The sequence below is a fragment of the Saccostrea echinata genome, unplaced genomic scaffold, assembly GCF_033153115.1.
Source record: "Saccostrea echinata isolate AGI-Se365-2 ecotype Australia unplaced genomic scaffold, CSIRO_AGI_Sech_v1 ptg000033l, whole genome shotgun sequence".
Classification (NCBI taxonomy): Eukaryota; Metazoa; Mollusca; class Bivalvia; order Ostreida; family Ostreidae; genus Saccostrea; species Saccostrea echinata.
This window is the reverse complement of record NW_026889782.1, coordinates 18,956,820-18,973,314: the sequence shown is the minus strand read 5'-3', so window position 1 is coordinate 18,973,314 and position 16,495 is coordinate 18,956,820. Positions and strand designations below refer to the sequence as shown.

Sequence of the window (16,495 nt, the reverse complement as noted above, 5' to 3'; positions counted from 1 at the left end):
TCCGCAGAAGACGCAAGACCCTAATAACTAGATGCGATCTCGTTGCGAGCAACGAGTGGGTCTTCCGTCCGATTTTTGATTAGATGAGATATGAATTTAAATGAAATTTTCGTTCATGAATATATAGATAGTCAAAACATACAATTTTGTACAATTTCTTCAGCTATGTTTCACAAAATTTTGATCATTAAAAAGTTAAAAATAAAAGGTTTTCGGCCCCTCTTATGGCCCCCCAATAACGTAATATTTAATAAAAAAATTTAAGATATATATAGTTGCAGATCGTGAACAAGAACATTTTTGATAAAGAGTTACAGGTGGAAGACTTTTGGCCCGACTGAGTCCCTAATTTGAGGAGTCAGTCCCTTTTTCTTGATATCACATGAAAGGTTTTGTAATTCTGAAGACTTTTTGTTCAACAAGTATTCAGAAGTTTCATTTCGTTTTCGAGATATGTAGACTTGAAATATTTAGGGGCCGTCCCTTTAAGTCCTTAAAGGGGCTTATTAGGAAAAATTAAAAGGTTGCACATTGTTGGGAACAACATTCTAAGCAACTTTTGTTCAATATTGCTTTTCAAAATGTTTCCCCTTTTCGAGATATAAAGCGTCAAAGATTAAGCATTCTGGCCCCTTATGGCCCCTAATTACGTAATATTTGAAGAAAACTTTCAGATATATAGTTGCAGATTGTGAAGATGAACATTTTTGCTTCAATAATTAATATCAAAATATTTAACGTTAAGAAGTTAAGGATGAAAGACTTTGGCCCCTCTGATCCCCTTATTTGAGGGGTCAGCCCCTTTTTCTTGATATCACATGAAAGGTTTTGTAATTCTGAAGACTTTTTGTTCAACAACTATTCAGAAGTTTCGTTTTCGAGATATGTAGACTTGAAATATTTAGGGGCCGTCCCTTTAAGTTCTTATAGGGGCTGTTTAGGAAAAATTAAAAGGTTGCACATTGTTGGGAACAACATTCTAAGCAACTTTTTTTCAATATTGCTTTTCAAAATGTTTCCCCTTTTCGAGATATAAAGCGTCAAAGATTAAGCATTCTGGCCCCTTATGGCCCCTAATTACGTAACATTTGAAGAAAACTTTCAGATATATAGTTGCAGATTGTGAAGATGAACATTTTTGCTTCAATAATTAATATCAAAATATTTAACGTTAAGAAGTTATAGATGAAAGACTTTGGCCCCTCTGATCCCCTTATTTGAGGGGTCAGCCCCTTTTTCTTGATATCACATGAAAGATCTTGTAATTCCGAAGACTTTTTGTTCAAAAACTATTCAGAAGTTTCGTTTCGTTTTCGAGATATATAGACTTGAAATATTTAGGGGCCGTCCCTTTAAGTCCTTATAGCGGCTGTTTAGAAAAAATTCAAAGGATGCACATTGTTGAGAACATCATTCGAAACAACTTTTGTTCAATATTGTTTTTCAAAATATTTCCCCTTTTCGAGATATAAAGCGTCAAAGATTAAGCATTCTGGCCCCTTATGGTCCCTAATTACGTAATACTTGATGAAAATTTTAAGATATATAGTTGCAGATTGTGAAGATGAAAACTTTTGCTTCAATAATTAATATCAAAATATTTAACGTTAAGGAGTTATAGATGAAAGACTTTTGGCCCCCCTGAGCCCCTAATTTGAGGGGTCAGCCCCTTTTTCTTGATATCACATGAAAGTTCTTGTAATTCTGAAGACTTTTTGTTCAACAAGTATTCAGAAGTTTCGTTTCGTTTTCGAGATATGTGGACTTGAAATATTTAGGGGCCGTCCCTTTAAGTCCTTATAGGGGCTGTATAGGATAATTCAAAGGATGCACATTGTTTAAAAATTCATTCTAAACAAGTTTTGTTCAATATTGCTTTTCAAAATGTTTCCCCTTTTCGAGATATAAAGCGTCAAAGATTTAGCATTCTGGCCCCTTATGGCCCCTAATTACGTAAAATTGATGAAAATTTTCAGATATAGAGTTGCAGATTGTGAGGATAAAAATTTTTGCTTCAATAATTAATATCAAAATATCTAACGTTAAGGAGTTATAGATGAAAGACTTTGGCCCCTCTGAGCCCCTAATTTGAGGGGTCAGCCCCTTTTTCTTGATATCACATGAAAGGTCTTGTAATTCTGAAGACTTTTTGTTCAACAACTATTCAGAAGTTTCGTTTCTTTTTCGAGATATGTGAACTTGAAATATTTAGGGGCCGTCCCTTTAAGTCCTTATAGGGACTGTTTAGGAAAAATTAAAAGGATGCACATTGTTGAGATCATCATTCTAAACAAGTTTTGTTCAATATTGCTTTTCAAAATGTTTCTAGTTTTCGAGATATAAAGCGTCAAAGATTTAGCATTCTGACCCCTTATGGCCCCTAATTATGTGCCATACTACGTAAAAATCATAATATATAGTTGTAAATTGTTAAGATGAATAATTTTGCTTCAGTAATGTATACCAAAATATTGCTTGTTTAAGAGTTATCGATTAAAGACTTTTGGCCCCTATCGGCCCCTAATGTGATGAGTCAGCGCTTTTTTCTTGATATCATGTTACAGATCTTCTCATTCTGCACAAATTTTGTTCACTATGTTTTAACAAAATAATTATACTTTAAAAGATATGACACAAAATGTCTCAAAAATTCACTCATGATTTGCGTCCTAAATTTCGACCCCCACCGAGCCTCCATACTAGGCACTTCCAGAAAATATCTAAACCCAGGTGCATAATGGCAACATGTCCTCTATCATCACTGAAAATTTCAGCGCTCTAGCTTAAGCCGTTTTTGAGTTCCATCGCAGACAAGGAGGTCCTCTAAATTTTGATAAATTTCACCGGAAGTAAATATCACTTAACGGTATTGTCGGAATTAACTTCAGATATCAACGCATCTACCACGAAAATTTGAATAAAATCGAACGAGCCATCTCCGAGATATCGTCTGCACAAATTTTGTAAGAAGAAAAAAGAATAAAAATAATAATAACTAGATGAGATCTCGTTGCGAGCAACGAGTGGGTCTTCCGTCCGATTTTTGATAAGATGAGATAAGAATTTGACTGAGATTTTCGTTAAAAAATAGTTATTTAAATAAATTGTTAAGACAATTTTCCTTCAGTAATGTGTAACAAAATATTGATCATTAAAAAGTTATAGATTAAACACTTCCGGCCCGTCTTAGCCCCTTATATGAGTGGTCAGCCCCTTTTTCTTGATATCATCTTAAAGCTCTCAGGATTTTGAATACTTTTTGTTCAACAACTATTAAGAAATTCTTTTTTTGTTTCCGAGATATATGCAAAAGAAATATTAAGGGCCGACCCTTTAAGTCCTAAATGGGAAAGTCTAGCAAAAATTGAATGATTGCATATAATTACGAATATTATTTTGAACTTTTTTTTCTTAAAATATTGGTTATCAAAATATTCTTCCTTTTCAAGATTAATTGCGCCAAAGATTATACAATCTGACCCCTAATTACCCTTATTGCATAAGATATGATGTAAACACCATGTTATATAGTTAACGAGTGTGAAGATGAACTATTTTGCTTCAGTAATATATTACAAAATATTGATCATTAAATAGTTATTGATTATAGACTTTTGGCCCCTCTCAGCCCCTATCTTGAGGGGCCAGCCCCTTTTTCTTCATTCCACTTTAAAGCTCTTATGATTTTGAACACTTTTTGTTCAACAACTATTCAGAATTTCTTTCTCGTTTCCGAGCTATATGCTAAAGATATATTTAGGGGCCAGCCCTTCAACTCCTTAATGGGGATGTTTAGCAAAAATCAAAAGGTTAAATATTGTGTAGAACATTATTTTGAACATCTTTTATTCAATATTGCTTTTCAAAATATTTCCCACTTTCGAGATATAGAGTGCCAAAGATTTGGCATTCTGGCCCCTTCTGGCCCCTAATTATGTAACATGTGGTGTGAATATCATAAAATATAGTTGGAAATTGTTGAGATAAACATTTTTGCTTCAGTAATGAATTGCAAAATATTGATCGTTAAAGAGTTATTGATTAAAGACTTTCGGCCCCTCTCGGTCCCTATTTTGAGGGGCTAGCCCCTTTTTCTTCATACCACTCTAAAGCTCTTATAATTTTGAACACTTTTTGTTCAACAACTATTCAGAAATTCTTTTTCGTTTCCGAGCTATATGCAGAAGATATATTTAGGGGCCAGCCCTTCAACTCCTTAATGGGGACGTATAGCAGAAATTGAAAGGTTAAATATTGTTTAGAACATTATTTTGAACATCTTTTATTCAATATTGCTTATCAAAATATTTCAAACTTTCGAGATATAAAGTGCCAAAGATTTGGCATTCTGGCCCTTTATGGCCCTTAATTATGTAACATATGATGTATATATTATAATATATGGTTGTAAATTGTTAAGATAAACATTTTTGCTTCAGTAATGTATACCAAAATATTGATCGTTAAAGAGTTATTGATTTAATACTTTTGGCCCCTCTCAGCCCCTAATATGACAAGTCAGCCCTTTTTTTCTTGATATCATATTAAAGATCTTGTCATTCTGCACAAATATTGTTCAGTATGTTTTTACAAAATAATTATACTTTAAAAGATATGATACAAAATGTCTCAAAAATTCACTCATGATCCGTGTCCTAAATTTCGACCCCTACCGAGCTTCCATACTAGGCACTTCCGGAAAATATCCAAACCCAGGTGCAAAATGGCAACATGTCCTCTATCATCACTGAAAATTTCAGCGCTCTAGCTTAAGCCGTTTTTGAGTTCCATCGCAGACAAGGAGGTCCTCTAAATTTTGATAAAAGGGCGATAACTTTCGACCGGAAGTGAATTTCAAAAAATTGTTCAGCCGGAATTAACTTCAGATGTCAACGCATCTACCATGAAAATTTGAATAAAATCGAACGAGCCATCTCCGAGAAATCTTCTGCACAAATTTTGTAAAGAAAAAAAAGAATAATAACTAGATGGTTCTCGTTGCGAGCAACGAGTGGGTCTTCCGTCTGATTTTGGATAAGATTAGTCAAGATCTTGACTGAGATATTCGTCTGTAAAAAATGAAAGGATGCATATTGTTTAGAACATTATTCTGAGCTTCTTTTGTTCATTATTGCTTATCAAAATATTTCCCCTTGATCGAGTTGTGAAGAATTTAGCATTCTGGCCCTTTATAGCCCCTTATTATGTAACATATGATCAAAATTTTATAATATATAGTTGCAGAATGTTAAGATGAACATTTTTGCTTCAATAACTTATAACAAAATATTCATCATTAAAGAGTTATAGATGAAAGAGTTTTGGCCCTTCTGAGCCCCTAATTTGAGGGGTCAGCCCCTTTTTCTTGATATCAAATGAAAGGTCTTGTGATTTTGAAGACTTTTTGTTCAACAACTATTCAGAAATTTCCTTTCGTTTAAGAGATATATATAGAATAACAATATTTAGGGGCCAGCCCTCCAACTCCTTAATGGGGATGTCTTGTAAAAATTATAAGGGTGTATATTGTTTAGAGCATTATTCTGAACATCTTTCGTTCAATATTGCTTATCAAAATATTTCCCCTTTTCGAGATATAAAGTGTCAAAGATTTAGCATTCTGGCCCCCTATGGCCCCTTATTACGTAACATATGATCAAAATTTTATAATATATAGTTGCAAAATGTTTTGATGAACATTTTTGCTTCAATAACTTATAACAAAATATTGATCATTAAAGAGTTATAGATGAAAGAGTTTTGGCCCTTCTGAGCCCCTAATTTGAGGGGTCAGCCCCTTTTTCTTGATATCAAATGAAAGGTCTTGTGATTTTGAAGACTTTTTGTTCAACAACTATTCAGAAATTTCCTTTCGTTTAAGAGATGTATAGAATAATAATATTTAGGGGCCAGCCCTCCAAGTCCTTAATGGGGATGTCTTGCAAAAATTAAAAGGGTGTATATTGTTTAGAACATTATTCTGAACATCTTTTGTTCAATATTGCTTATCAAAATATTTCCCCTTTTCGAGATATAAAGTGTCAAAGATTTAGCATTCTGGCCCCTTATGGCCCCTTATTACGTAACATATGATCAAAATTTTATAATATATAGTTGCAGAATGTTAAGATGAACATTTTTGTTTCAGTAATTTATAGCAAAATATTGATCATTAAAAAGTTATAGATAAAAGACTTTTGGCCCTTCTGAGCCCCTAATTTGAGGGGTCAGCCCCTTTTTCTTGATATCAATTGAAAGGTCTTGTGATTTTGAGGACTTTTTGTTCAACAACTATTCAGAAATTTAATTTCGTTTAAGAGATATATAGAATAACAATATTTAGGGGCCAGCCCTCCAACTCCTTAATGGGGATGTCTTGCAAAAATTAAAAGGGTGTATATTGTTTAGAACATTATTCTGAACATCTTTTGTTCAATATTGCTTATCAAAATATTTCTCCTTTTTGAGATACAAAGTGTCAAAGATTTACCATTCTGGCCCCTTATGGCCCCTTATTACGTAACATATGATCAAAATTTTATAATATATAGCTACAGAATGTTAAGATAAACAATTTTGCTTCAGTAGTTTATAACAAAATATTGATCATTAAAAAGTTATAGATGAAAGACTTTTGGCCCTTCTGAGCCCCTAATTTGAGGGGTCAGCCCCTTTTTGATATCAAATGAAAGGTCTTGTAATTTTGAAGACTTTTTCTTCAATATCTTTTAACAAAATACTTCTATTTAAAATGTTATTATCAGAAATGTATCTAAAATTCACTCAGAAATCATGTCCTAAATTTTGACCCCTACCGAGCTTCCATACTTTGCACTTCCGGAAAATATGAAAACCAAGGTGCACATCTAGAACATGTCCTCTATCACCACTGAAAGTTTCAACACTCTAGCATTTGTCGTTCCTGAGTTTTTGTGCAGACACAAAGTCTATCTAAAAATCGATCAAAGGGCGATAACTTCTGACCGGAAGTGATTTTTCAAAAACTGACAAGGCGTTATAAACTTCAGATACCAACGCATTAACCCTGAAAATTTGAAGCAAATCGATCGAGCGATCTCCGAGAAATCTTCTGCACAAAATCGGTAAGGAAAAAAAAAAGAATAATAATAATAACTAGATGGTTCTCGTTGCGAGCAACGAGTGGGTCTTCCGTCTGATTTTGGATAAGATTAGTCAAGATCTTGACTGAGATATTCGTCTGTAAAGAGTGAAAGGATGCATGTTGTTTAAAACATTATTCTGAGCTTCTTTTGTTCATTATTGCTTATCAAAATATTTCCCCTTGTTCGAGGTGTCAAAAATTTAGCATTCTGGCCCCTTATGGCCCCTTATTACGTAACATAAGTTCAAAATTTTATAATATATAGTTCCAGAACTTTAAAATAAACATTTTTGCTTCAGTAATTTATAACAAAATATTCATCATTAAAGAGTTATAGATGAAAGACTTTTGGCCCTTCTGAACCCCTAATTTTGAGGGGTCAGCCCCTCTTTTTTGATATCAAATGAAAGGTCTTGTGATTTTGAAGACTTTTTGTTCAACAACTATTCAGAAATTTCCTTTCGTTTAAGAGATATATAGAATAACAATATTTAGGGGCCAGCCCTCCAAGTCCTTAATGGGGATGTCTTGCAAAAATTAAAAGGGTGTATATTGTTTAAAACATTATTTTGAACATCTTTTGTTCAATATTGCTTATCAAAATATTTCCCCTTTTCGAGATATAATGTGTCAAAGATTTAGCATTCTGGCCCCTTATGGCCCTTATTACGTAACATATGATCAAAATTTTATAATATAAAGTTGCAAAATGTTAAGATGAACATTTTTGCTTCAATAACGTATAACAAAATATTCATCATTAAAGAGTTATAGATGAAAGACTTTTGGCCCTTCTGAACCCCTAATTTGAGGGGTCAGCCCCTTTTTCTTGATATCAAATGAAAGGTCTTGTGATTTTGAAGACTTTTTGTTCAACAACTATTCAGAAATTTCCTTTCGTTTAAGAGATATATAGAATAACAATATTTAGGGGCCAGCCCTCCAAGTCCTTAATGGGGATGTCTTGCAAAAATTAAAAGGGTGTATATTGTTAAGAACATTATTTTGAACATCTTTTGTTCAATATTGCTTATCAAAATATTTCCCCTTTTCGAGATATAAATTGTCAAAGATTTACCATTCTGGCCCCTTATGGCCCCTTATTACGTAACATATGATCAAAATTTTATAATATATAGTTGCAGAATGTTAAGATGAACATTTTTGCTTCAATAATTTATAACAAAATATTCATCATTAAAGAGTTATAGATGTAAGACTTTTGGCCCTTCTGAGCCCCTAATTTGAGGGGTCAGCCCATATTTCTTGATATCAAATGAAAGGTCTTGTGATTTTGAAGACTTTTTGTTCAACAATTATTCAGAAATTTCCTTTCGTTTAAGAGATATATAGAATAACAATATTTAGGGGCCAGCCCTCCAACTCCTTAATGGGGATGTCTTGCAAAAATTTTAAGGGTGTATATTGTTTAGAACATTATACTGAACATCTTTTGTTCAATATTGCTTATCAAAATATTTTCCCTTTTCTAGATATAATGTGTCAAAGATTTAGCATTCTGGCCCCTTATGGCCCTTATTACGTAACATATGATCAAAATTTTATAATATATAGTTGCAAAATGTTAAAATGAACATTTTTGCTTCAATAACGTATAACAAAATGTTCATCATTAAAGAGTTATAGATGAAAGACTTTTGGCCCTTCTGAGCCCCTAATTTGAGGGGTCAGCCCCTTTTTCTTGATATCAAATGAAAGGTCTTGTGATTTTGAAGACTTTTTGTTCAACAACTATTCAGAAATTTCCTTTCGTTTAAGAGATATATAGAATAACAATATTTAGGGGCCAGCCCTCCAAGTCCTTAATGGGGATGTCTTGCAAAAATTAAAAGGGTGTATATTGTTAAGAACATTATTTTGAACATCTTTTGTTCAATATTGCTTATCAAAATATTTCCCCTTTTCGAGATATAAATTGTCAAAGATTTACCATTCTGGCCCCTTATGGCCCCTTATTACGTAACATATGATCAAAATTTTATAATATATAGTTGCAGAATGTTAAGATGAACATTTTTGCTTCAATAATTTATAACAAAATATTCATCATTAAAGAGTTACAGATGTAAGACTTTTGGCCCTTCTGAGCCCCTAATTTGAGGGGTCAGCCCCTTTTTCTTGATATCAACGAAAAGGTCTTGTGATTTTGAAGACTTTTTGTTCAATATGTTTTAACAAAATACTTCTATTTAAAATGTTATTTTAAGAAATGTCTCTAAAATTCACTCATAAATCACGTCCTAAATTTCGACCCCTACCGAGCTTCCATACTGCGCACTTCCGGAAAATTTGAAAACCAAGGTGCACATCTAGAACATGTCCTCTATCACCACTGAAAGTTTCAACACTCTAGCATTTGTCGTTCTTGAGTTTTTGTGCAGACACAAGGTCTATGTAAAAATCGATCAAAGGGCGATAACTCCTGACCGGAAGTGATTTTTCAAAAACTGACATGGCGTTATAAACTTCAGATAGCAACGCATTAACCCTGAAAATTTGAGGCAAATCGATCGAGAGATCTCCGAGAAATCTTCTGCACAAAATCGGTAAGGAAAAAAAAAAGAATAATAATAATAATAATAATAAGAAAAGTGAAAAATCAACAATAGAATAATAGAAGGGTCTTCCGCAGAAGACGGAAGACCCTAATAATGTCACGTGGTCAAGCTGGCTATCTCCAAAAATCACACAAATTCAACTAAGTTTTAATAAATTTATTTACAAAAAAAAATAATAATAATAATAAAGATTTCAAACAGACAACCACACTCTGATCCACACACTCTTCCACACTATTAAACAAAAACAAAAAAAAAAATAATAGCAATTGGTAACCAATAATCAGACAATTAATCAATTAACCCCGGGTATAGATTTCACTCAAAGTATCATTGCCAAACATGTTCACCGATCCATGATTATCCTTGTCATAATCATCAACATCATCTTCGTCAACATCATCATCCTCATCCTCGATGCAGGAATGAAATCATTAGGTTTGCCATTTCGTCAGTGTTCGTATAACGAGCTAATACAATGTTACGTGGATTGACTTATCTGTATCTGTCCACCATAACTGAATCTTTAACCACACACAGCATCCTTCCGGGCTTAGTCCTGGAACCTTTCGCTGTGTCTCGACGATCCCCTCAGCTTAGTGCATGTATCTAGCACATGTCATACCAGTGTTCTTGACGCTACAATGACGAATATTTTTAAGTCACATGTTTCACTAAATAATGTTTGGCAACACTACTATGTTTGGCAATTCATTATTTAGTGAAACATGTGTCACGTGGTCAAGCTGGCTATCTCCAAAAATCACACAAATTCAACTAAGTTTTAATAAATTTATTTACAAAAAAATAATAATAATAATAAAGAAGATTTCAAACAGACAACCACACTCTGATCCACACACTCTTCCACACTATTAAACCAAAAAAAAAAATAATAGCAATTGGTAACCAATAATCAGACAATTAACCAATTAACCCCGGGTATAGATTTCACTCAAAGTATCAATGCCAAACATGTTCACAGATTAATAATTATCCTTGTCATCATCATCATCATCATCATCATCATCAACATCATCTTCGTCAACATCATCATCCTCATCCTCGATGCAGGAATGAAATCATATATCAGATTTGCCAATTCTTCAGTGTTCGTTTATCGAGCTAATACAATGTTACGTGGATTGACTTATCTGTATCTGTCCACCATAACTGAATCTTTAACCACACACAGCATCCTTCCTGGCCTTAATCCTGGAACCTTTCGCTGTGTCTCGACGATCCCCTCAGCTTAGTGCATGTATCCAGCACATGTCATACCAGTGTCCTTGACGCTACAATGACGAATATTTTTAAGTCACATGTTTCACTAAATAATGTTTGGCAACACTACTATGTTTGGCAATTCATTCTCATAAATAAATAAATCAATCAATAGGTATAAATTATAATGGTTACCAGTTAACATAAGTCAAAACAAATTATTGCCAACATGGCGCACCTTACTTTCGACTTCCGGTCATTCACTTCCGCCCAGACATTTAAACCAAAATTTAAATGGACAAAATATTTCACATAATGTAACAAATCTGAATACAAGAAAATTGCGTACAATAGCACCTTTAAACTCTATCGATATAATACAAAAGCCATTCGAACACTCTCGCTAACCGTCACACCTGACTGAACAACAGGTAAAATTGTGAGAGCTGGCCAAGTTCAGAAATAAGAACGAATACGTATTAAGTAATAAATTTACTTAAAAAAAACTATATACATAACGAATATCAATAATATTATAAGTAAATACTTACCACGGACCTGTCTCCGTGCCAAAGCCAAGATACTGATTGTATGGCATCTATTTGCATGTACACTTAGAAACGTGTCTGCAGCTACGCTTCTCTGCCGGGAATGACCAGGCCTCAATTGTTCTGGTCGGCCAAGCTATTTTGCAAGGGCTTATGGGTAGATGGGGCATAGGGACAAAACGCGGGAAATACAAATAATATGTACAAGTATAATAGTGATTGTTACACACCTCCCCCCTTAATTAAAAAAAAAGGTAACATTTTTTTTTAAACAACAATCACTACCAACTTGTCCTAACAATTTTAAAATAACTAAACGTATTTACAAAATTCTTAATACAAACCTGACTAATTTGTCCTTAGCTGATTATTGGCGACTAAGGTAATCGGCACCTACGTTTTGGCTTCCCTTTATAGCTTCTATCCGGAACCGATAAGGTTGTAATTGTAGAGCCCAGCGCATTAACCTCGAATTCTCTGTTTTGGACTTGTTAAGGTATGTTAATGGCTGATGGTCGGTTTCCAATACAAACTCACGTCCATATAGATATTGATGGAACTTCTGAATTCCCCATACTACTGCTAAGCATTCCTTCTCTACAACAGCGTATGACTTCTCTCTGGGCTGCAATTTTCTGCTTGCGTAAGCCACTGGAAGCTTTTCTCCATGTTCCTCCTGCAAAAGAACTGCTCCTAACCCGTCATCAGCAGCATCTGTTCGTAAAATGAATACTTCACTGAAGTCTGGAAGCTTCAGAATTGGTTCTGAGCATAACATCTGTTTCAGCGTATCGAATGCACGTTGTTGATTATCTGTCCAAACTACTTTGTTAGGCTGACCTTTCTTTGTTAAATCTGATAATGGAGCGGCAATGGCTGAAAAGTTCGGTATGAATTTTCTGTAGAATCCTGCCAATCCCAAGAACGATCTAACCTGCTTCTTTGTCATGGGTACTGGTGCACTTCGAATAGCCTCTATCTTGTTTGACTCTGGTTTCAGTCTCTGGTCACCTACTACGTGTCCTAAGCAGTCGATCTGATCATATCCTATGAAACACTTAGACGGTCGTGCTGTAAGTCCTGCTTTCCTAAGTCTGGTAAATAACTCTCTCAATGCCATTAGATGTTCTTCCCACGTATCTGTGTATACGATTATATCGTCTATGAAGTTATCAACACCTACCATGCCCTGTAAAAGTTTCCTCATGAGTCGGCTAAACGTCGCCGGGGCATTAACTAACCCGAATGGCATAGTACGAAATTGATACAAACCAGACGGTGTTGAGAAGGCTGTGAGAGCTTTACTTTCATCTTCCATAGGAACTTGCCAGTATCCTTTACTCAAATCCAATTTTGAAACGTACTTCTTCCCTGCCATCTTTGAAAATATACTTTCTGTGTTCGGCATAGGCTCAGCGTCGAAAATAGTAACAGAGTTTAGTCTTCGAAAGTCTATGCAGAATCTGTTTGTTCCGTCCTTTTTCCTGGCTATGACTACCGGTGATGAATATGGTGAAACAGATGGTTCTATTACGTTCAACTGTAACATCTTCTCCACTTCTTCCTTTATGACACTCTCGGTATTGAAAGGAATAGGATACTGCTTCACCCGTATAGGATCTGATGATGTCAGTTCAATCTTATGTTTCACTAGTGTAGTCATTCCTGGAACGTCAGTGAGAACATCAGCATACGACTCACACAAACATTTCACCGATTCTAGCTTATTCGCATCCAGTCCTTCATTGAAACGTACATCTGACACTGTTTCTGTCTGAGAATCTGTTGGTAGCATCATTAAATTCTGCTCATCCGGTGTTCCCTCTTCGCTGAAGTCAATTAGTGATATGGCGCAAGTTGTTAGAACTCCACAGCGTATTTCCTCACGAGGAATGTACTTTTTCAACAAATTCGCGTGAAGTGTCTTTAGTTTACCATGCATCTCAACTTTGTAATCCATATCGCCAACTTTCTGTACAACTTTGTAAGGTCCTCGCCATTGCATCAGAAGTTTATTTGACTTTGTAGGAAGAAGAACAAGTACTAAGTCACCAACTTTCATCCTTCGATCAATTGTTCTCTTGTTATAATGTTTTCTCTGGTGCTTCCTTGCTTTTTCCAATTGTTGATGAGCAATCTTGCAAGTCTCTTCAAGTTTTTCCTTTAAATCTAGAATATATTGGTATGTAGTCCTCACCTCTTTGTCTGGTATGTCCTTGGTCCATAGTTCCTTCAGTATCATCATTGGGCCACGCACTGATCGACCATATAGAAGCTCAAAGGGTGAAAATCCAAGGCTCTCTTGAGGTATCTCACGATAAGCAAAGAGTAGTGCGTTGAGGTACTTGTCCCAGTCTTTAGGGCGTTCAGCACACATGCGCTTGAGCATCTGCTTCAACGTGCCGTTGAATCTTTCAACAAGGCCGTTGCACATCGGATGATACGGCGTTGTAGTTAGGCGTTTGAGTGACAGCAATCGGCTAACTTCTTTCATAACTTCAGATGTAAACTGTGAACCCTGGTCTGTAAGCATTTCAGATGGAATACCAACTCTACTGAAAACGTCTACAAGCGCTTCTGCAACTCGTTCAGTTTCAATTCCTTGCAGTGCCACAGCTTCTGGATACCTGGTCGCATAGTCTATAATAGTGAGGATATATCTATTTCCTCTGTCTGTGATTGGCTGGAGTGGACCAACAATATCCACAGCAATGCGTTGAAATGGTTCTGATATCACGGGCATTTGTCCAAGAGGAACTGCAGGTACTTTTCCCTTAGGTATTGTTCGTTGGCACACGTCACATGAACGACAAAATCGCCTGACGTCTGCTTGTACTCCTGGCCAAAAGAATTCTGCTAGTATTCTGTTTGTGGTCTTCTTAACACCCAAGTGGCCTGCCATAAGACATTCATGAGCCATCTTCATAACCAGTGATCTGTACTTTTTCGGAACCATAAGCTGTCGATAAGTCTTTCCATTTGACACTTTTGGACTACTGAATTCTCTGTAGAGTAATTGCTTCCGTATATACATCCGAGTTGAACCTCCATCACCAAGCTCCTTTACTGTCCCTTGTTTAGCAAAGTCCCAACTCTTGCTTAATGAATCATCCCTCATCTGTTCACTTAACATCTCATCCCGTGATACATCTTGTAGAGTTTCAGGAACCCTCAATGGTTTATAAGGTAACTGCTTTTTCTTTAGTTGGCTGCGTGTCTCAACAGCAAATGAAGGTTTAGTTGATTTCATCCAGTGAATATCCGGGTTGTCTGGTTTCCGAACGCCATCAAAATTTCCAAGAATCAGATCAAACATTGGTGTTTCAAAGCACGATACTTCAATTGTTCCAGTAAAATATGGTGTGTCAACTTCAACTATCGCAACATCTGCATCTATTATACTTCCGTCAGCCAGCATGCATTTGTGAGTTTTTCCAGTCATTTGGTTTGAAGTAACCAAGCTTTTCCGAATCACCGCACCACGACATCCGGTATCTCTTAACACTGTCACAAGTCTGTCTCCAACACATCCTTTCACAACTGGCATCACACCATTAGAAACGGAATCAATGTCACTAATGTCACTTTGTAGCCATGGTTTATGGGCACCAACAAAAGAAGAATCATGTTCTTTCCCCTGTGAAAAGCGACGTCCAGATCTGTTGAAGCTCTGTTGTTGCTCACTATAGCGGGATGGTTTTTGTGGTCTGTCAGATTTTTCCAGAGTGTTTGCTGTCTTGGTTGCGGAAGACTTCCTTAAGGGGCAATCAAACTGCTTGTGTCCGTATTTGTCACAATTAAAACACTTGACTCCACCACAGGGTTTGCTACTGTCACTAGTGCTTGGAAAAGAGAATTGCTTTCCTATGGAAACTTTCTTTTCGAAGGTAGGTCTCTGGGTAACAGCTGATGAACTAGTTGCTCTTGCCTCAACAAACTGATCAGCATATCTGGCCATATCCTGAATAGAAGGAGGAATTCGTTCTTTCAAGAATAATGAAAGTTCTTTGTTACAACACAAAATAAATTGTTCCCGCAACATCAAGTCTTTGAGTCCTTCATATGTCTTATTTGTTTTCGCTAATTCCATCCACCTCTCCAGATAACTTTCGATTCTTGTTGAAAACTGAAGAAAGGTTTCACTCCCATCGGGTTTTGAAGATCTGAATTTCTTTCTGAATCCATCCTCAGTCATGTCGAAACGTTTCATCAGTGCTTTTTTAAGTTCATCAAAGTCCAATGCACTATCTGGTGGTAATCTAGCGAACACGTCCAACGCTTTTCCTTTTAGAAGTGCACTCAAGTGAGCTCCCCAGTTTGTTCTTTGCCATTTCTGTGAGATAGCGTATCTTTCAAAGCGTTGTATATATGCGTCGATGTTGTCTTTTGCCTCATCAAATGCTGGTAGTTTTGGTCCTCTAACAGGTTGTTGGGTTTCAGGGTGATGCAGGGCTGTAGACTCAAGAACTTTCTGTGATCTTTCTGCTGCCAACACTTGAAATTTGTGATCTATTTCCATCTCTTCTATTTTTCTTTTATGTTCAGCCTCAGCGTTTTGCTCTCTCTTGATCTCCAATTCTAGTTGAAAGTCACGTTCTTGTTTAGCCATGCGTTCTGCACGATCTTTTTCACGTTCATCTCGGAGTCTTGCTTGTTCATTATTCACAAACTGTTGAAGTTCTGCATCCTTGAGTCCCATCTGCGTCCCAATTTCCAAGAGCTCCTTCATCTCCTTGATGGTAGACATCGTGCCTATAAGTACTGAGCCACCTTACCAAAACTTTAATAATCCAAGGATAATATACTTTCCAATTAATAAATATGTCTAACACCACCTTACCTTTGACCTACTTAAGAGAGAACCATTCTTTCACTTACCTCTATCTTACTATGTACAGGAATCCCAAGACTAACTACTACTAGAGCAACCTAACCTATTTACATCTACTTGGCAAACCTTCACCTAAATAGTGAAAATGTGTAATTTGGAGAGGGTCAGCAATCCCACCGCTGCCACCAAA

General features: G+C 35.8%; 1 protein-coding gene across 1 annotated transcript; it reads right to left on the bottom strand.

Moving 5' to 3' along the window:
- Window positions 1-13,558: 13,558 nt before the first annotated feature.
- On the bottom strand, window positions 13,559-16,221 carry LOC133198225 (uncharacterized). Its single transcript, XM_061334351.1, has 2 exons — window positions 13,672-16,221; window positions 13,559-13,582 (listed from the first exon to the last, which is right to left on the bottom strand). Exons 1-2 carry the CDS (start codon window positions 16,219-16,221, stop codon window positions 13,559-13,561), a joined length of 2,574 nt encoding a protein of 857 aa, XP_061190335.1.
- Window positions 16,222-16,495: the final 274 nt, after the last annotated feature.

What these genes read in the sequence shown, in the direction of transcription:
- LOC133198225 (XM_061334351.1), bottom strand. Translation starts at nt 16,221, where the DNA reads ATGTCTACCATCAAGGAGATGAAGGAGCTCTTGGAAATTGGGACGCAG. An exon ending in AGGACATACCAGACAAAGAG is followed by an intron (nt 13,583 to 13,671) that starts GTGAGGACTACA and finishes GGAAAAAGCAAG; the next exon opens with GAAGCACCAGAGAAAACATT.